Source organism: Pan troglodytes, chromosome 3 (genome assembly GCF_028858775.2).
Source record: "Pan troglodytes isolate AG18354 chromosome 3, NHGRI_mPanTro3-v2.0_pri, whole genome shotgun sequence".
NCBI classification, from domain to species: domain Eukaryota; kingdom Metazoa; phylum Chordata; class Mammalia; order Primates; family Hominidae; genus Pan; species Pan troglodytes.
This window is the reverse complement of record NC_072401.2, coordinates 188,353,135-188,374,949: the sequence shown is the minus strand read 5'-3', so window position 1 is coordinate 188,374,949 and position 21,815 is coordinate 188,353,135. Positions and strand designations below refer to the sequence as shown.

The 21,815-nt window shown below is 45.7% G+C and overlaps 1 protein-coding gene across 7 annotated transcripts in view; it reads left to right on the top strand.

The window, feature by feature from the left end:
• The first annotated feature begins 975 nt into the window (after positions 1-975).
• FAT1 (FAT atypical cadherin 1) overlaps positions 976-21,815 on the top strand; it is a 140,239-nt gene continuing 119,399 nt past the window's right edge. For 5 of the 7 annotated variants that reach the window (XM_063810072.1, XM_016952656.4, XM_016952654.4 and 2 more), the window contains exons 1-2: positions 976-1,560; positions 18,144-21,426. In XM_063810072.1, the coding sequence (XP_063666142.1) occupies positions 18,162-21,426 (3,265 nt within the window). In that variant the 5' untranslated portion in view covers positions 976-1,560; positions 18,144-18,161. Of the gene's footprint in view, positions 1,561-4,072; positions 4,278-18,143; positions 21,427-21,815 lie in introns of those variants that run through there. The other 2 variants (XM_016952657.4, XM_016952655.4) reach the window with 2 other exon arrangements.

Genomic DNA, 21,815 nt, shown 5'->3' with positions numbered 1-21,815 from the left:
ATTTTTACCACATGAAGCAGATATTAGTCCCATATCACAGATGAGGACACTGATATTTACACAAGTTATGACTTCGAGGCTAAACACACACAACATTCCAATCACCTAATCTTGTTCTCTCCTTACTGTTTAGCTCCCTGCCCAGTTTCCTCTGTGCTCAGAATTTTGCTCTTGACCTTTGTAAAAGAACGACCAGCTAAACTGATCAACATATTTATACCAACGGATGCAAATATGATAGAACCGCCCCCAGCCCCCTTTTGCAAGGATCTTGAATGTTAATGACAATCTTCTGGGGACAATGTCAACTCACAGAAATGGCTCCCTCGGAATTTCACGCTGTTCGGGGAGGTATTTTGGTACTTTAGTGGCATTAAAAATATATTCCACAGCAGATATTTTCCTGGAGGCTGGACACTTACATAAAGACGACGCATTCTTTATAAATTAAACCTCAACAGTGTTTGCATTTATCTAAATGGATATTATTTTGAGGAGGAGACAGTGATTTGTGTATTAGCCCCTATCACTAGGGATGACTTGTAAGACACATGAGGAACTGGCTCCTCCCCTACCCTTCGCCCCCTCCTCTCAGAACCTTATAAGCTTCAGAGTACGGTCAAGACAAGAGGAGCATTGGGAAAGAATTTGAAAATAAAAATACAGCTCCGTGATTTTCAACACAAAGACCACGAAGAGCATAATAAGTCGTGAAAAAAAATTCACATCCAGAAGTTGGAGGGCCACAAAGTACAAGTCGTCCAGGCCAGTCTGCTGAGACTGTTCATGCTTCCGCCCAGCAAAAATCTGGCAGGCGACACGTCGCGACGAATTTCGGCTGCAGAAGAGGAAGAGCATCACCTGCAGTCCGCGGCGTGGGAAACGCCGCCGGAGGGGCTCCGCGAGCCGGGGAAGCGCGCGCAGCGGGGCTCCAGGCGGCTCAGGCGCTGAGTGCGAGGAACGCCCGCGCTCGCCGGCGCCCGGGAGACGCAGCCGAAGGAGGAGGGCAGGCGTTTCACCCGCGCCACAGCTGCGGCCGGCCAGAGAGACCGCAGAGGCCGGGACCCCCGCAGCCTCCACGGCCGCTGCTGCCACTGTCGGGGTGGCGCGCCCAGCCGGAGAATCCCGTCCGCGCCCGGGGCGGGGGGCGAGGCGGGGCGCTGACGTCACCTCCCCTCCCCCACCGCCTCCAAGGGGGAGGGAGTGGGGAAAGAGGCAGCGAGTCGCCGCAGCCGCCGGCCGCAACTCCTCAACTCGGCGGCTGGCTGCCTGGGCACGTCCTGACAAACTTGGCTGCTCCCGGGCCCTCGTTCCGGCCCCGCGCACTCTCTTTTCGCCTGCGTTTGGTGCTTAAGTTTGCCCTGGTCGGAAGCCTCCGGAGATGCGGCCGCCTGGGTCCCGGCGGCACGGACGTTGGCACTCTGGTTAGGGACATGCTGAAGATCCCGGGGAGGCAAAGTTGGTACTTCAAACCCGGCTCTTAACACATATCTACACCGCGAGGGGATCACGGAGCTGCCGAGGACTTTAGAGCCCGGGGCCGAGGACTCGGCTAGACTGGTGAGTTCTTTGTTCAAATCGTGCATGCCTTTTGGCATTTTAAGTTTAAATGTTAATGAAATTACGTGGGGTGTGTGGCTCTAAGCGAGTGCGGGGAAGCGTGTGCGCCCTACGGGTTCTCGGCTCCAGGAGCTGCGCATCCCTCTGGCTTTGTGCGGCTCGGCGATGAAAGATTCGTATGCATAGCTTTGGGAATTCATAAAATACATATAGAGCACTGTTAAAAAGAACTTGAGAGGCGATGCTGTTTGTGCATTATTTTGAATGTAACTTATTATAGCAATGGTGCCTAGGGAGGGCGCATCGGGGCCGCGAGATTTGCAGGGGCGCAGCGCCCTCTAGTCCGGGCACCTGGCGAGGCGCGCTCCTTGCCGGGTTCTGTGGGGAGGCGAACCTGGACCTCCCCGGCGCTCGGCGACGTGGGCGCTTGCTCACCCCAGTCTTCACTGACCACCCACCCGGGCCCATTCTTTATATGAGTTACAAAAATCAGCTTGGGTGGACTGGATGTAGAGGCCGTGCTGGAGGAAAGCGTTTTGTTTCTGGAACCGTCTCCCCAACCCCCTCCCTAATTTCCACGAGCCTTTGGGGACAGGGTTAGGGAGGGTCGATTATTTAAAGGACAAATGTGGAACTTGAACCACATTTCTCTCTCTCATATAAAATAATTCGATTTGTGGTAGCTAATAGGCATGTCCATTTCGTTCTGTTGGCGCTTAAGGATCAGTAGAATCGTGGCAGAGTCCTAAGTCTGAAATCTCCATCCCTGGCTCTCGGCGGCTCCTGTGGCGACGAAGTGCAACTTCTTCCAGGCAGATAGATTTCTCAGGGAGCCTGGAAAATCGGGATTCCCAGACAGATGTAAAACATCTAGTAAGCCCTAGGAAGCGTTATTACTTATTAATTAATGGTAATCTTCTCCAGGAATTCTCTTGTGCCATTTAAAAAAAATCCCGTGATTTTACGTCAGGGAATGGTATCTTTGTACTTTTTTTACTGTTCTTCTTTTCCCCTTTTAGCACTACTCCCGCTCCCTCGCTCCCAGGAAACGGCTGGAGTTCCGGTGTGTTTGGGTTTTGCTGAGATTTACAATTCGGCAAGCGGCACAAGCCGGTTGGGCTTGGAGATCAGGTCACCCACTTTCGAGGTGTTCCATGTATGAAATTGACCTGTAAGCACTTGGAGCAATTATGGCCGGGGCAAACACGTCTTTGGATGATGGAGTTTGCATTTGCTGGATGTGTGAATCTGTGTATATTCCAACTGGTGGGCAGGGAATATAGGGCTACGAATCGGCACACTCATCTTGCAGGCATTATTTTTCCTTCCCGGCCACAACCTGCTGGACACCTTTATTATTATTTTTTTTTCCGGTCACCTCTAAGATGGCTTATAAGGTGACTGCGTTAACTTTGAACCCAGGAAATTCTCTTTCACACTTGACTGCCCTGCCGTTCCCCTCCCCGCCAAGCTCCCCTCACCAGTCCCAGGGAAATCGGATCTCTCTGTCTTCCCAGTGTTAAAATGCCTGAGTCCCACAAACTTTCCGAGATCAAGTCCGCCCTCTTGTCCGGGCTGCGTCCCAGCGCCTCCGGCCCTCCGGGCTTCGGCCGAGTCCGCCCTGCGCCGAGCCTGCGGCTGGAGCCCTGCCCGCGCCGGGGATGGGCTCCGCGCCCGGGACGCTCAGGCTGGGCGCCCGGCGCGGGGAGTGCTCGGAGCGGGCGTCTCGGCGCTGGGGCTTCCCCTCTGCCTAGGAACTTGCAGTTGTCGGCCTGGGGTCACGCTTTGGGGCCCCCGGGGCCGACTCCCGGGCTAGGAAGCCCGCGGGACGCCGCGACTGCCTTTTGTCCCACAGGCCTGGGCGTCCGGGGTGTCAGCGGGGGAGGCCAGGCGCCCGCGGCGGGGAGGGCCTGGGGTCTAACTCGGCAGAAAAAGGTCGCGGGGGAAGCGTTTCCATTTTCTGGGGACTCAGTGTGGATTGAGGGAGGAAGTAGATTCCGACCTAGCTGCATTCCTTTGGAGACCTGAAGGACGACTTCAGCCCACCAAACCTTCGCGGACCCAGAGCCGCGCCATTCAAATGCAGATTCAGGGGCTCCCAGAAGGCTATGGAAAAGCTAAAGGGATGCCTCTGGGAAGCTTTCTCATTAGGCCCCAGCCTTTTTTTTTTTTTTTTTTTTTTTTTAGCTAAGCTAACGTTTCCCTTTCTTGGCAGGGAGCTTTCCCCAATTCCTTGCACAGCGCCTGTGGCTGGCCGTAACTAACCTCGGCATCACAAGCCTCGCCCTGCCCCTCGGAGCCGCGCTAGACCCCGCTGGGCGCCTTCTCGTCTCCCAGCACGGACCTGGCGTTCGCAGGGACTGGGGCTCTTTGGGCCCGGGCGGGACTGCGTGGCCGAACCCGCGGGCCCCGAGCCGGCAGCCGGGGAAAGTCGGCTCGAGTTTCCGCGCCCGAGAAACGAGCGCCGGCGCCGGCGGGCGGGGCCGGGGCGGAGGGATCTCCTGCGCTCGGGGAGCGTGAGGCGCCGGCGCCGAGCTGGGCGGCCGGGCGCGGGGAGAGGGCGCGGGAGTGGGAGCGGGAGCGGGTCGCGCGGCAGGTACCATGCGGCCGCGCGAGCCCGGCGAGGCCCCCGGCAGGCCCGGTCCCTGCTCGGGGGCGCGCTGAGACGGCGGGTGAGCTCCACGAGAGCGCCGTCGCCACTTAGGGCCAACTTTGCGGTAAGTTCGCTGGGGCGCGGGCCGGCGGGCGGGGGCGAGAGCGTGCAGCGCGCTGCGGTGCGGACTCTGTGGGTGTCCGCCCGGTCCCTGGCTCGGGCTCCGGCGCTGCCGAAAAGGGATGAGCGCGCGACCTCCCGGAGGGTGGAGTGACTCGGTCCTTCCCAGTTGGGAAATTCAGCACTGGCTAGGGGGGTCCCGGCGGCGGAGCGGGAAAAGGAGGCGACCGCGCGGGACCGATCCGGAGCCATTGCTGGGGTCCGATCCTTTCTGACACGCCGCCTTCCCTCCGGGAGCTCGCCGGGCTGCCTCGGCCTCGCGGTCTCCTGGGGCATCCCGCCGTCTGCGAAAGACCCGCTCGCTGAGCGGTGCACGCGGGAGGCCTGCGCGGGGCTGCCGGGTCCCTGGGTCTCTGGGTGATTGCGCCCTGCAGGAGCGCTGCCCGGAGGTGCAGATGCAACCGGTGGACTGCGGAGTGAAGGGCTGCGAGGCTGCATTTCGGGGCTGAACATCTGCACAATGTGCGGTTTGTCAGTGTTTTCTGTCTTCTCTGGAGGAGGAACTTCTAAGATCTTTTTAAAAGAAAGAGGTTTTGGTCCTTCATTGCCTTTAAAAAAAAAAAAACTCGGTGCTTTCTTTTAGAGAGCCAGCTTTCTGCTGTGTGTTAGATTTTTTTGTTCCCGCTGATGTGAATTGCAAGGCTTTGGAAACAAGGACGCAATTGTATGAGTTAGGAAAGTAAACTCATAAATATTTTCTATGCAGTTAAGTTTTTTTTTTTGTCTGAACTGTGGTTTCATTAAGTGGCTTTTGTTAAGCAATTCCCGGGTGCCTGATAGAGGCGATTTTTTTAAAGTGGATATTAACAGTGATTATTAGTATGAGAAAAGATTGAAAAGAAAATGACCTTCAGATATTCATTTCCTTTTCAAAAGCAGATTCTTAATGCTTCATATATTCAGATACAGGTTTCGATAGTTTAAGAAGGTATCTGTGTGTGAGAACTAGGTAATGGTGATGTTTTTCACACTATTCTTAATGAGTTTGGTTATGCTGTCCAACACATCCGGTTGTTACAGGGACGTTTGAAAAGGTGTTTCTCCAGTTAATAGTTAATTGTGATATTTGTCTTTGTCTTTTTGTCTTAGGAAGACAGCTCTGATTCCACAGTTAGAATTATTCCTTTGTATTTAAGATGTAAAAATACTTAAAGGACTATGTAATTTTTTAAAACAACAATTGGTATAAGCCTTGAGTTATGCTAAACATGGCATTTAACAAGCTCAAGGTAAGGTTTGATTTGAATGAAGTTTGCATTTGTATAACCATTTTTTGAAAAATGAACACCTTAAATGAGCCAAATTCTTCGGCACTCTGAAAAGAAGTGTGGTTGTTAGAGGACTTTATAAAATCATTTCGGGCCACCTGTATATTCATTTGTCTCTTTTGAAGTATCCCCGTTGGGTTCTCATCATGTTAGTAGATCATTTAAATCCATGGTCCGGACAGGTGCCAACAGAAAAATGTTTAAAAATTATGGCCGGGCGCGGTGGCTCACGCCTGTAAACCCAGCCCTATGGGAGGTCGAGGCGGGCGGATCACCGGAGGTCGGGGGTCCGAGACCAACCTGACCAACATGGAGAAACCCCGTCTCTACTAAAAATACAAAATTAGCGGAGTGTGGTGGCGCATGCCTGTAATCCCAGCTACTTGGGAGGCCGAGGCAGGAGAATCGCTTCAACCCGGGAGGCGGAGGTTGTGATAAGCCGAGATCGTGCCATTGCAGTTCAGCCTGGGAAAAAAAAAAGAAAAGAAAAAGAAAGAAGAGAAGAAAAATCTTTAAAAATTATGCACAAACTAATTCTGTTTTCATTCCCCTGCTCATCCTCTACCTTTCCATTTAGACTTTGCTTTGAGGTCCCTTTGAAGCAGTCGTTTCTTTGAATGTTAGAGGTGGACAGGATCTTAGAGATTATGTTTTAACACTTTACCCGCTTGCTTTCCACCCAAGTTTGGCTGATCTTACGTAGAATCAATCAGCCAAATCAAATTAGTACATTATTATTGCATTAGATTCTGTCTCAGTGGCATAATTTGTAGCCTAAAGGACCTGATTTAATAGCAGGGAGCCGTAAGGCTGGATGTGCTGTTTAATCTTTATGAGTGGGATTTGCGCTAGATAATTGTTCTTTTGACCAAATTATGTAGAAGTTGAAGCCAAACTCTATCTTTTGGTCTCACTTAATTGTTCAGTTTGCAAGTGCTTATTTATCCTTAGACACTGGAGAAGAGTTTTTGAAATGAGTGATATACGTCAGTTAAGATCAGGAAGTTGCCATTTTCTCATATCTGAGGGGAACTTTTCATTTCAAAAATATATTCTGATGAGGAATCTGCATATTTCACTCTTTTAAGTTTTTTAAGTCATCTTTTACTGTAAGTCCCAGATTTAAATACATTGCCTGAATTCTTGCTTAATTCCAAGGGTTCATTATGTATGTGAAGATAAGTCTATAAAGTAAAAATAATAAAGGCTTCTATACACTGCTTAGGAAATATTAGTCATGATTTAATCTGTATCCTTCATAGAATATTAAGGTTAGAGCTTTGTGATAATCTGCAACACAGACACTGATCTGGCATTATCTATAGCCAATTTTGAGGCAGTGTAAGGTGGGTGGTGACCTCTTTCTGAGCTATTGGAAATGAGTCCTCTACAGAGCAGCCACCTGCAGTGTTGTTACCAGCCTCGTGGTTGTGCCTGGATTTTCTGTTAATTTGAGAAGGATGGATGTTTTATTTTCCTATGTCATCCGTCTCTATATCCCCTCCCCAACACAGTCCTGCCTCCCATTTCTCCCTCTTAATGCTTTACTCATCTGTCCATTTACCAATCCAACAATAGTGGACCTCCTCTGTGTCAAACATTGGGCCAGACACAACATCTAGTGCTGAGCAAATCGTGTTTCCTGCCCTCAAGCGGCTCGTAGTCTGATAAGGGAGAGGACAAGTACACAGTCTCTTATAGACCAGTGTGATAAGAGATCCATTCAGGTCAAGGTGGTCCATAGCAGCACCTCAGTGAGCTGGGGGATCTGGGGCAGGTGGATTTAGGATAATGTGAGTTCTGAGGGAAGTGTGAATCAGAGGGGAACAATTCAAGCAGAGGAAATGATGTGTGCAAAGCAAGTTATAGAAAGCATAGTGTGGCTTGTGGTGTGATGAGTGGAGAGAAATTCTGAAGACCTCATCGTACCATGTTATCTTAGGAAAAGGATTGGCTTCTTTTTTTTGTCTAGGTAGAACATAGAGAATCTTGACTATGACTTAAATCTTATTAAAAAAGGGAGGATTGTTTTTATGAGGCAGAGGTTAAGGAGAGAGAAAAAGAAAGAAACGTTGAAGAGAAAGGTGAAAACAAATAAGCTGTATGTGAGGAGTGGAGGGCAGGAAACAAAGAAAATAGTAATGTTTGCATTATCTTTCGGAAGGGAAGAGGTCAAGGTGTTACATTACTTTAGAGCCTTCACCACTAGGTGGTGTTATTGGCTCAAGACAGCTTGGTTACTGAACTTGTTGCAAGTCTGGGAAGTATGCCTTTTTGTTTTGAAATAAGAAGTAGTGTTGGGAAATTAGGAAATTAGAGGTTAGATTATCAAAGGTCTTTAATGCAAGGTTAAGAATAATATACTTAGCAGGCTAAGGGGAAATACTGAATATTTTCAAACTAAAGAATAATATCACAAAAAAGTTTGAATAGGTTGACTGGGATTGGGGGCAGAAAGCAGGAATACCAAAAGACTGTAGGAATACTCTGCATGAACAAAATACCCATTCTAACTAGGTGGTAGCAGCAGAAATGCAAAGGGAACCATTTTGAGAAATTGAGAAAGAAATGTCAAGTTTGGATAACTTTTGAGAAATGAAGGTTTGAGAGCCAGGAGGCTGTAAAGATTTTAGTCCATCCTTCAATTTCTCGAATACATGGAGTCGAAAGGATTAAGCAAGTTCCTTGAATTCACACAGTTGATTAGTGACAAAGCTGGAGCTAGGTTCCACATTTGATGTTCTCCCAACCCCTTCCTTTTTGTTTGATTTGTTAGTTTGCAAACTTGGTTGATTTGGGAAGTGGTGAGATTGGAAAATACACTGGAAGAGCTGTTATTTTGCAATGGCGAAAGGGTGAAAAGTCTATATAGTTGTCCCTTGGTCTCTAAGGGAGGTTTGGGATTTTATACCCAAATCTGAGAATGCTCAAGTCCCTGATATAAAATGGGGTACTATTTATATTTTTACTGTTTCATTGTTTATTTTAAAGACGTTCTCAACCTGAGGTTGGTTGGATCCATGGATGCAGAACTCTTCTATAGTGAAGGCCAATCGTATAACTTAGGTTTGATGGTATTTTAGGAGGAGTGTTACGAGGTGTTTGAGAGAGGTTAGAGCTGAAATTGCAGATTTGGTGCACTGATCCTTCATGATTTGAGGCAGAGTAGATGAGATCTTTAAGGGTGGTAAATGCATGTGGAGGAAGAGTTGGAAGACAAGTTTGTAATGCCAGAGTTTTAGGTGAGTCAGTGTAGAGTATAAAAGAGTATGGAAGAGAATCAGGAGAATGTTGTCATTCATTTTTCATACCTGTGGATTGCCTCTTTGTTTTGGGGGACTCTGTGACCGAATGAAGGATCAGGAGTGTTGGGGAGGGGAGTGAGTGGTGTCAAAGGTGTCATGAAATCAAGGAGGATGAGCACTGAGAAAAGGTCATTGGTTTGACATTAGCTTGTGATGCGGGAACAGCTGTTCTGCCAGGGTGGACCTGCAGGATCTCTGTGGAGCAGCGTTTAGCGGAGAGGGAGTTCTAAGGAAGCCAGGGCGGTGCTATGAAACTCCTTTTCTTGCGATCTTTGCCAGTATAAAAAAAGAGAAGAATAAGAGTGTTTGTTTGAAAGAAGCAAAGGTTTGAATGAAGTTTATTTTATTTTATTTTATTTTATTTTATTTTATTTTATTTTTTTGAGACGGAGTCTGGCTCTGTCGCCCAGGCTGGAGTGCGGTGGCGCAATCTCGGCTCACTGCAAGCTCCGCCTCCCGGGTTCAAGCGATTCTCCTGCTTCAGCCTCCTGAGTAGCTGGGACTACAGGTGCATGCCACCACGCCTGGCTAATTTTTGTATTTTTAGTAGAGACGGGGTTTCACCATGTTGGCCAGGATGGTCTCAATCTCTTGACCTCATGATCTGCCCACCTCAGCCTCCCAAAGTACTGGGATTACAGGCGTGAGCCACCGTGTCTGGCCAAGCTTATTTTTTAAGTAGGAGAAGAACCTGTATGTGTGTATGGATTCTGCACAAGGTGTCAGGAGTGGGAGGAGCTGTAGAAGAGGCAGGATTTTGTGGTATCAGAGTATCTTTATTTGCAGCTAGGGTGGGTGGCATCTCTTCTGAGGTGTAAGAAGAGAGAACAGGTGAAGAGAACATTTTAAGAAGAGGAGGGAAGATAGACTTTTCTCCCTGAAGATTTCCGTTTTCTTGCTGTACATGGAACATTCACTTTCCTGGTCCGTCATTTAGTGAAGGGTTGACCGAATCTAATTATACAGGGAGCCCAGTTCAACGTATAAAATAAAGTCTTACTTACCAACTTGGGAGTGGAAGAAGTGGCCACTGTTGATTATTGGCTACTCTGCCAAGATGTCATTTAAATTACTTCTATTTGTGGAGAAAAATACATTAGATGAGATGATCTCCATTCACAAGAGGTCAACAGTCCATTGAGCTTCTCCTTGGGCAAAGTTTGTCCTGGAATGTGGATGAGGAGAAAGTGGTTGGAGGATAAGGAATATATAGAGAGGGGAAAGAAGAGAATAGCACAGGAATGCCTCACCCTGCCAGAAATAGACACACAGCCGCTGCCTACCTGTCTTGTCTTGTTGTTCCCAGGAGCACAGAACAACTAGAACCCATCATCTTCATAATGCCAACAGACATGTTTTATAGGTTCATGTAGATAAGTAGGTTTTATATAGAGGCTGTTTGAAAAATAGGACATCTGTTTATCTTTCTTAAGGGCAGGAACGCTTCAGGAATCTATTTTGGATTGATTAAATCATGTACATGGTGAAGTTTTCTGAAAAAGCCAGATTGTAGTTCCACACTGTCATTGTCAGTAAAGACCGTTCTCAGGGTTAAATTGGAACCGGTTGTTGATCATGTGAAGGCAATATTTAAAGTATGTCTTGCTAGAGTTACCAGATTATTGCAGCCCCAGTCAAAGATAACAACATATAAATGGAGTTAGCAGAAGTGATTAAATGACATATACCAAGCCTAAGGCTGCTGCTCAGTTTCTAGGGTCACAGCTTCCTCCGTTCATGCTGAAAATCATATGAAGATGGGTTGAAAAGAATTAGTGTACACCCAGAAAATAAACAGGATCTACTCATTAGTATTTCAGTGTAAGGATGAAAGCTTTTAAAAGTACCGACGTGGCTATGATAATTGAACTAGAAAAATCGAGAGTTTTTTTTCCTGTTGTAAATTTTATCTGGAATGTCTGGAATTTTAGAAATCATTCAACATTCTTTTTAATATACAGTATTTTTAAAAAGCCATTTACGCTGGGTGCGGTGGCTCATGCCTGTAATCCCAGCACTTTGGGAGGCTGAGGTGGGTGGATGACTTGCAGCCAGGAATTCGAGATTAGCCTGGCCAACATGGTGAAACCCCGTCTCTACTAAAATACAAAAGTTAGCTGGTCATGGTGGTGCATGCCTGTATTCCTAGCTACTCAGGAGGCTGAGGCATGAGAATCGCTTGAACCCAGAAGGCAGAGGTTGCAGTGAGCCACGATTGCACCGCTGTGCTCCAGTCTAGGTGACAGAACAAGACTGTCTCCAAAAAAAAAAAACAAACAAACAAACAAAAAAACTCGTTTACAATTCGTAATCTCTTGACAACTTCATGATCCTGCTTTGAAAATGTGTTTGCCGGCCAGGCACAGTGGCTCACAACTGTAATCCCAGCATTTTGGGAGGTCCAGGCAGGTCGATCAGTTGAGCTCAGGAGTTCGAGACCAGCCTGGGCAACATGGTGAAACCCCGTCTCTACAAAAATACAAAAAATTAGCTGGGCATGGTGGTACGCCCAGGTACCCCGGAGGCGGAGGCGGGAGGATCACTTGAGCCTGGAAGGTTGGTACTGCAGTGAGCTATGATGGTGCCACTGCTCTCCAGCCTGGGAGATAGAGCAAGACCCTGTCTCAGGGGGGAAAAAAGATGCTTGCAATTTAGAGATCTCTTAAAAATACTTTAAAAATGTGACACTGAACTGAACTGGAAATTCCAAATTTTAATCATGAGTTAAATTCTACTGACGCTTTCACTATGTTGATAGAAAATGAGAGTGGAGAAGAGCACAGTGAGGGAGAACACAGAGTTCTCAACTTAATAATTTTGTGTTTTTATCATAACATGTGGAATGAAAAGTTTAATAATGTCCTGTTCCATAAAGGCTAGAATGACTACTTGTGCTTGTAAGAATTGTGACCTCTCAGTAATAAATATGCGGCATTTAACAGAATTGGTGCATTGTGTGATGCTGTGTCTCACCTAATGTCCTGTCTCTGTGGCGTGTGAAACCCTTCGAAGACTTGAGCTTGAGGTCATCTAAACACTTGAATATATGCAGTTAGGTTTTCAGCACAGGGGCTGTGTTCTGTTTTGTGAAGAATCTGCAGTCACAGTAATTGATGGAAGCATTTTACATGAAGGTCTCCCTAATGAAGAAATATGAAGATATTAATATCTGATTTTTACTGGAAAAGTTATTTTTCTGCCGTATTTATAGATTTTCAGAGATCTATGCTAAAGATATTTAAGCTTTGGAGTGGGAGCCCTTCTCCTTCAAGGCTGAACTGAGTAAACACTCTTTGTTTTGGCTTCGGAAAATGCATTTTAGAAATCCCAAATTGCAGTGAGTTTAAGTAGTGTGATCACCTTCTAAATATCAAAGTATAGCCCTTGGCTCAGATGGTCTTTGGAGTTTAATTTCCATAAGCAAAGGAGTCTAGGCGATAAGGTCCTTTTTAGATGAAATGGTGTTGGAGTCTCTCCCCCCTTCAGCTTTACTGTTTGTTTTGCATGAGAACCACAGCCATTGTTTTGATCAGGGTGGTTTTTATAGTGAAACCTGAATTCGTGGTTGTTGGTTACATTACTGCACAGTTAACAATGTCTTCCAAAAAGTGTATTTTTTCATTGAATAATTTATTCTACTCACAGTAGCATTCTGTTAGCCAAGTTTGCAGAGTACATTCAGGGTTTTCAAAGGTTTCAGTTAGGAATGTGGTCCACAAGTCCGTCCCAGCTGTATTGTGTCCCGTGAGAACTGCTGAGTAGGATGTGGAAGGTAATTGCATGTTTGGGAATCCAGTTGGGGATGAGTGGGTGGTGGGGGGGCTGTGGTAGGACTGAGCACCTGGGACACCATGGGAAGAGAACAGCCGAAGCAGTCTGACGTGTTGGCCATGGTCTGTGTGTCTTAGGGGATGGAACAGTGCCAGAGCCTTCTGGTGGGGGGATGGAGGGGGAAGCAGCTTGGCGCATTAGCAAGTATTTTTTTTTGTTTTTGAGACAGAGTCTTGCTCTGTCACCTAGGCTGGAGTGCAGTGGTGCGATCTCAGCTCAGTGCAACCTCCGTCTCCCTTGTTCAAGCGATTCTCCTGCCTCTGCCTCCCAAGTAGCTGGGACTACAGGCACACACCACCGCACCCAGCTAATTTTTGTATTTTTAGTAGAGACAGGGTTTCACCATGTTGGCCAGGATGGTCTCGGTCTCTTGATCTTGTGATCCGCCTGCCTCGGCCTCCCAAAGTGCTGGGATTACAGGCGTGAGCCACCGCGCCCAGCTGGATTAGTGAGTATTTATATTATATAGAACTCCAAGTTCTAATGTTAGGCTTCAGCTGTACAAAAATCTTTATTTACTCACTGTTTCTTATCACACCACTGTGCTGTGGTTCCCTTTCCTCCCTCAGTGGCCGACATCTCCCCTGTCAGGGTCTCCCGTTTGGACCCTTCAAATCTTGGGGTTCTGCTCTTGAATTTTTTTTTCTTCTGCCTGCTCTCTTCCTTGGTGATCTCATTCAGTTCTGTGGTTTTAAATACCATCTTTCATATTCAGACAACTCTCAAATTTCTATCTGCCGGCTGGAGTCTCCCACATATCTGCTGCCCACTCACAGTCTTTACTTGGATAGCCCGTAGCTGTTCCCATCTTACCCTGTCCAAAACTGACCTCCCGATCTGCTCCCTGAGGCTGCTTCTCCTCCTGTCTCCCTCTCGGTTCCTGGCCCCCTTGTTCTCTACGCTCAGCAGTCTTTGGCGTCTTCTCTGGTACTGCTGTCTCCTCCTTTCCCTCCCTCTCCCCACTCCAGTGCATCAGGCAACCTTGAAATAGATTCACAATCTGCCCCCCACCCCCGTTGTGCCCCAGCCCACACGCGCTCCGCCTGTGTTGTGGCTGCAGCCTCTGACTGCTCTGGTCGCCCTCCAGCTTCTGCCCTGGCTGCCCACACGTTTTTCCATTTTACTGAGACCGTGGCACTCCTCTGTTCAGAATCCGCTGGGGGACTTCTCATTTGATTCATACTAAACTCTAAAGTCCTAAAAATTCTCCTTTATCCATGAGTCCATACGGATCTTGAGAAAAAAAAAGATTCAGGTTGGATGCAGTGGCTCACACCTGTAATCCTAGCAGTTCGGGAGGCCGAGTTGGGCAGATCGCTTGAGCCTAGGTGTTTGAGACCAGCCTGGGCAACGTGGTGAAACCCCGTCTCTATAAAAAATACAAACATGAGCCAGGCGTGCTGGTGGTTCCTGAGTATGTAAAATTCTGTCAGTCTAAATCTACAGACGCACCTATAGTCCCAGCTACTCAGGAGGCTGAGACGGGGGCCTGGAAAGCTCAAAGCTTCAGTGAGCCGTGATCGCGCCACTGCACTCCAGCCTGGGTGCGAGAGCGAGGCTCTGTCTAAAAAAGAAAAAAAAAATTGAATAAATAAATGGAGGAAGATAGACAAATCAGTTTCTAGAAGAATTATAAATATTTTGGGTAGCGAAACTCTCTGTCTCTTAAGAATGGGCTACATGCAGTGACTTCCTTACCAAGAATACAGTACAGGGAGGGGTGAAAGTAACCTGACTGTGAAGAAACCTGGCAGACACTACCTCAGTCACGTGGTCAGGGGCAGCGTCAACATCGATAAATCGTGTTGATTTTACCCCCTTGCTACGGTGTGATGGAAACGACACTGTACCTCTGTGGCTTTTCTCCCCAAAACAGAACCCCGATCTAATCAGGAGAGAAACGTCAGATTCCAGTTGAGGGACATCCTACAAAATACCTGACTAGTACTTCTGGAAACTGTCCAGATCATTAAAAGCAAGGAAAATCTGAGAAACGTGCATTCCAGAGGAGCCTTAGGAGACATGACAGCTAAATGTAAGGTGGTGTCTTGGAAGGGATTCTAGGATGGAGAGAAGGCCTTGGGTAAAATCTGAGCAAATTTGAGTGAAGTATGGACTGTAGTTGATGATGTGTCAGTACTGGTTTGTTAGTTGTATCTAGTATAATGTACTAAAGTGAGATGTTAACAGTAGGGGAAGCTCTCTTTGCAACTTTTCTGTAAATCTAAAAGCATTCTAAAATAAGGTTTATTTTTAAAAAGAACCCCCTTCATGATAGGTTCTCTCCCAGGATGTGCCCCGGCCTTACCGCTGTCCCTCAACCGCTGTGCTCCAGCCACGTGGTCTCTTTCTGGCTTCCCTAATCTAGTGCTTCTCTGCGGGGTGTGACTTTCTGCCCTAGAGGGTGTTTGGCAGTGTCTCGAGATAGAGGTATTTTTAGTCATCACAGCTGGGTGATGAGGGGATGCCACAGGCTTCATGCTGGTGGGGACCAGGAATCATATTGAACACTCTACGTTGCCCCAAAGAATCTAAGAGTTGCCCAGCATGTCACTAGTGTAAGCCCTGACCCTTTGGATTTAGGGTTCCCTCTTTTCCTTCAGATTCCTGACCCTGGTCTCTCTTTGCCCTGCTTTAGTTTTCTCCTTAGCACTTAATTATCAGCATCGGATATACTCTGTTTACTTGTCTGTCTGTGTCTGGCCAGGAAATGTATCTTCCATCAGGACTTGTTGGTAATTTGGTTCACTTTTGAATCCCCAGCGTCTAGAACTGCACCTGATACATAGTAGATGCTCATTAAACCTATGTAAAAGGAATTAAATAATTAATGAAAGGGGTGAGTGGATGATAAAGACAACACATACTCATGCTAAAAAAAACCACAGTAGAGAAAAATGCCACAGTAATCATTCCCTCAGCTACCTGTTTCTCCACCGGTTCTCCAGAAGTTGCCACTGTTAACAGTTGCTTGTCTGCCTAGACTTTTCTGTCCATTTTAAAGTATATCCGTGGGTACATTTTATCTACCCCCCTTCTCCTCTCTTTTAAATAAACATAAATAGGATCAGCTTCGTTTTTCCAGTTTATATAGCTAGACATATGTCAACATACAGAGTGCAATCTTACCTTTTAATGGCTGCATGATAACTTTATACGTAGAATTAAGCAAAAATACTTCTAGTACTTGCAATAGAATCCTGGTATAATATTTTGTTGTACAATGGATGATGGTAAAAATGTCTCCTAAAACATAATGTGACTCCTAAAACAAAAGACACTGCTTGCTAAACATCATCCAAGTGTTTCTGGTTTTGTTTTTTTGTTTTTGAGACAGAGTCTAGCTCTGTTGGCCATGCTGGAGTGCAGTGGTGTGATCTCGGCTCACTGCGATCTCTGCCTCCTGGATTCAAGTGATTCTCCTGCCTCAGCCTCTGGAGTAACTGAGATTACAGGCTTGCTCCACCATATCCTGCTAATTTTTGTATTTTTAGTAGAGATGGGGTTTCACCGTGTTTTGGCCAGGCTGGTCTCGAACTCCTGAGCTCAAGGGATCCGCCTGCCTTGGCCTCCTAAAGTGCTGGGATTACAGGTGTGAGCCACCGTGACCAGCCTCTTTATATGTATTTTTATTTCTAGTTTGTAAATCCCTTGGGATTGGGATCTTTGTCTTTTATTCCTTAACACCATGCAAGGTTCTGTCTGATAAGGTCCTCCATACCTGTAGGTTGAACTTTTTATTTGTTTTGATAAAATTACAAGATTATTTTATAATATTCAAATATCCCTGAGTGTATTAGAACTGTTGACTAAATGGAGATACTTAAAGAGATAGTTTTGGGAGAAAATTGTTTTCTTATTTTGTTTAAATGATAATTGTTCTCCTAGAAGCCAAAAATCTGTCTAATTTCTGACTTTATCTGGAGAGGAGAAGGCATCATAGCTAAAGAACAAGTTAGGGTGGCCAACTTGAACGTGATTCAATATCAATTAAGCTTTAATTGCTTTAAGCACATCAGGTCTTTTTTTCCCCCTAAGGCAATGACTTATGGGGCAGAGTTGGCAGTAGCTAAGTTAAGATACTATAAATTAATGTTGTCGTACCAATTTCAACTGGGCTGTCAAACCCACCCTCCAGTTTGCTCTTCATTTACCTCTGGTAGCATTCACATTTTGTGAATATTAATTTGAGAGTCACTTTGCAAGATGACAGTGCTGTCCTTTGTGAAGCTGCGTTGATTTACAAGATGAATTTGTTGGCAAAGGGGAACAGTTGATCTGAAAATAACTGTCCTGCTTCCCTGGCCAGACCTCAGCCCAGTGGACTTCGCCCACCTTCCCATTTGTCATTGTTAAAGGCAACGTTTTCTTCATTTCTTCAGTTTCTCTCTTTTCTCTGCCAGTCACCCGGGGACTGTCCTGCAGGGTCTGCCACCATGTATTAATAGACTGATTTGACCCTTGACGTGTGTTAGCTTAGAAGATTTAGCTTTTGTGTGTGTCTGTCATCTTCTCATGGAGGGGCCCAGGGTGACAGGTTGTTCGATGCCCTGAAGATAGGAGACATTCTGTGAACAACTGGTTGTTGACAGCAGTGGTGATAAAACATTGATATAGTTGGTAAAGTTTGCTTCACTGACTTAGAGAGGAAAAATGCTGTTTGACATCAGGCTGCTGAATTCTGGTTTTTCTTTTGTAAATTGCCTTTCTTTGGGGCTTATGTTGCTGATAAGTATTATACTTGATATAATTATTTTAATACTTTTAAGTAGTTTTATAGAGCGAAATGAGACGATAAACCCTTACATTATGTAGGGAGTGAACTTAACCATTCTTATACAGAAATAATATAAATTCAGGATAAATTTTGAAATGAGATTACAAGCTGTTCTTATGGGGCGCCATGTAAAGCCACTGCTGGTTTTTGTTTTTTTCTGAATTAGTTGTCAGAAGCTTTGCATTCTCACAATACTGTAGGGGCATTATGTTTGCCAGCTTTTGATCATTTAATTCGTTGTATGTAAGTAAATGTAAACAATGTTCATTAATTTTTAACAGTTGCTTATATTTGCCTTAATGATTTAAATATAAAAATATAACTTAGTTGTTACAGTTAGTAGCCTTTCATTTGATACTCATGAAGATTTTTGAGTCGTTTAAATATGAAAGAGAGGACCTTGTCGTTCAAAAATGAAAAGGAAGTTTTTGTTAAGCTTAGTAATTCTAGACATGTTACAAGAATGTTGATACTTATATTGGAAAACATGAAAAACATCCAAAACCGTTGCATTTATTTATATTCCATGTGTATGGAAAATATTTTTTTAATGAGAATATTAAAACAATGTACACACTTTTGCTTGTTTTATTTCCCCAAGGTAACGATTCTGATTTCTTCTGTTTCAGATTCCCGACAGTTAAGCAATGGGGAGACATTTGGCTTTGCTCCTGCTTCTGCTCCTCCTCTTCCAACATTTTGGAGACAGTGATGGCAGCCAACGACTTGAACAGACTCCTCTGCAGTTTACACACCTCGAGTACAACGTCACCGTGCAGGAGAACTCTGCAGCTAAGACTTACGTGGGGCATCCTGTCAAGATGGGTGTTTACATTACACATCCAGCGTGGGAAGTAAGGTACAAAATTGTTTCCGGAGACAGTGAAAACCTGTTCAAAGCTGAAGAGTACATTCTCGGAGACTTTTGCTTTCTAAGAATAAGGACCAAAGGAGGAAATACAGCTATTCTTAATAGAGAAGTGAAGGATCACTACACATTGATAGTGAAAGCACTTGAAAAAAATACTAATGTGGAGGCGCGAACAAAGGTCAGGGTGCAGGTGCTGGATACAAATGACTTGAGACCGTTATTCTCACCCACTTCATACAGCGTTTCTTTACCTGAAAACACAGCCATAAGGACCAGTATCGCAAGAGTCAGCGCCACAGATGCAGACATAGGAACCAACGGGGAGTTTTACTACAGTTTTAAAGATCGAACAGATATGTTTGCTATTCACCCAACCAGTGGTGTGATAGTGTTAACTGGTAGACTTGATTACCTAGAGACCAAGCTCTATGAGATGGAAATCCTCGCTGCGGACCGTGGAATGAAGTTGTATGGGAGCAGTGGCATCAGCAGCATGGCCAAGCTGACGGTGCACATCGAACAGGCCAATGAATGTGCTCCGGTGATAACAGCAGTGACATTGTCACCGTCAGAACTGGACAGGGACCCAGCATATGCAATTGTGACAGTGGATGACTGCGATCAGGGTGCCAATGGTGACATAGCATCTTTAAGCATCGTGGCAGGTGACCTTCTCCAGCAGTTTAGAACAGTGAGGTCCTTTCCAGGGAGTAAGGAGTATAAAGTCAAAGCCATCGGTGGCGTTGATTGGGACAGTCATCCTTTTGGCTACAATCTCACACTACAGGCTAAAGATAAAGGAACTCCGCCCCAGTTCTCTTCTGTTAAAGTCATTCACGTGACTTCTCCACAGTTCAAAGCCGGGCCAGTCAAGTTTGAAAAGGATGTTTACAGAGCAGAAATAAGTGAATTTGCTCCTCCCAACACACCTGTGGTCATGGTAAAGGCCATTCCTGGTTATTCCCATTTGAAGTATGTTTTTAAAAATACACCCGGAAAAGCTAAATTCAGTTTAAATTACAACACTGGTCTCATTTCTATTTTAGAACCAGTTAAAAGACAGCAGGCAGCCCATTTTGAACTTGAAGTAACAACAAGTGACAGAAAAGCGTCCACCAAGGTCTTGGTGAAAGTCTTAGGTGCAAATAGCAATCCCCCTGAATTTACCCAGACAGCGTACAAAGCTGCTTTTGATGAGAATGTGCCCATTGGTACTACTGTCATGAGCCTGAGTGCCGTAGACCCTGATGAGGGTGAGAATGGGTACGTGACATACAGTATCGCAAATTTAAATCATGTGCCGTTTGCGATTGACCATTTCACTGGTGCCGTGAGTACGTCAGAAAACCTGGACTACGAACTGATGCCTCGGGTTTATACTCTGAGGATTCGTGCATCAGACTGGGGCTTGCCGTACCGCCGGGAAGTCGAAGTCCTTGCTACAATTACTCTCAATAACTTGAATGACAACACACCTTTGTTTGAGAAAATAAATTGTGAAGGGACAATTCCCAGAGATCTAGGCGTGGGAGAGCAAATAACCACTGTTTCTGCTATTGATGCAGATGAACTTCAGTTGGTACAGTATCAGATTGAAGCTGGAAATGAACTGGATTTGTTTAGTTTAAACCCCAACTCTGGGGTATTGTCATTAAAGCAATCGCTAATGGATGGCTTAGGTGCAAAGGTGTCTTTCCACAGTCTGAGAATCACAGCTACAGATGGAGAAAATTTTGCCACACCATTATATATCAACATAACAGTGGCTGCCAGTCGCAAGCTGGTAAACTTGCAGTGTGAAGAGACTGGTGTTGCCAAAATGCTGGCAGAGAAGCTCCTGCAGGCAAATAAATTACACAACCAGGGAGAGGTGGAGGATATTTTCTTCGATTCTCACTCTGTCAATGCTCACATACCACAGTTTAGAAGCACTCTTCCGACTGGTATTCAGGTAAAGGAAAACCAGCCTGTGGGTTCCAGTGTAATTTTCATGAATACCACTGACCTTGACACTGGCTTCAATGGAAAACTGGTCTATGCTATTTCTGGAGGAAATGAGGATAGTTGCTTCATGATTGATATGGAAACAGGAATGCTGAAAATTTTATCTCCTCTTGACCGTGAAACAACAGACAAATACACCCTGAATATTACCGTCTATGACCTTGGGATACCCCAGAAGGCTGCGTGGCGTCTTCTACATGTCGTGGTTGTCGATGCCAATGATAATCCACCCGAGTTTTTACAGGAGAGCTATTTTGTGGAAGTGAGTGAAGACAAGGAGGTACATAGTGAAATCATCCAGGTTGAAGCCACAGATAAAGACCTGGGGCCCAACGGACACGTGACGTACTCAATTCTTACAGACACAGACACATTTTCAATTGACAGCGTGACAGGTGTTGTTAGAATTGCGCGCCCTCTGGATCGAGAGCTGCAGCACGAGCACTACTTAAAGATTGAGGCCAGGGACCAAGCCAGAGAAGAGCCTCAGCTGTTCTCCACTGTCGTTGTGAAAGTATCACTAGAAGATGTTAATGACAACCCACCTACATTTATTCCACCTAATTATCGTGTGAAAGTCCGAGAGGATCTTCCAGAAGGAACCGTCATCATGTGGTTAGAAGCCCACGATCCTGATTTAGGTCAGTCTGGTCAGGTGAGATACAGCCTTCTGGACCACGGAGAAGGAAACTTCGATGTGGATAAACTCAGTGGAGCAGTTAGGATCGTCCAGCCGTTGGACTTTGAGAAGAAGCAAGTGTATAATCTCACTGTGAGGGCCAAAGACAAGGGAAAGCCAGTTTCTCTGTCTTCTACTTGCTATGTTGAAGTTGAGGTGGTTGATGTGAATGAGAACCTGCACCCACCCGTGTTTTCCAGCTTTGTGGAAAAGGGGACAGTGAAAGAAGATGCACCTGTTGGTTCATTGGTAATGACGGTGTCGGCTCATGATGAGGACGCCGGAAGAGATGGGGAGATCCGATACTCCATTAGAGATGGCTCTGGCGTTGGTGTTTTCAAAATAGGTGAAGAGACAGGTAAATATGTTTTTATTGCTCTCATTTGATGCCCTTTTCCATTTTTTTTTTTTTTTAAACCATCTGCCCTGTGGCAGCTTCTTCAAAATTCCCTGTTGCTCTCTGGGCTCGGTGTAGAAGTGCGTGTGAATATTTTTTTTGGCCCGGCTGCTGTATGTAGGTGTGTTTATTCATAGTAAGCCATGAAGATGGAAACAAAAGGGCCTGAATGATTTAAGTGGCGTAAAGTGAGTAAAAGACCAGGGATACATTGAAATTGTTATCACTGATACTGATCTCCAAATTTGTACTCTATTATCAAAAGCATCATTTTGGTTTTGTTCTGACTTTGAGAAGTCTTTCCAACTTTTTTCAGTCAGTGTATTTGCAGGCTCATACTTAGAACAACT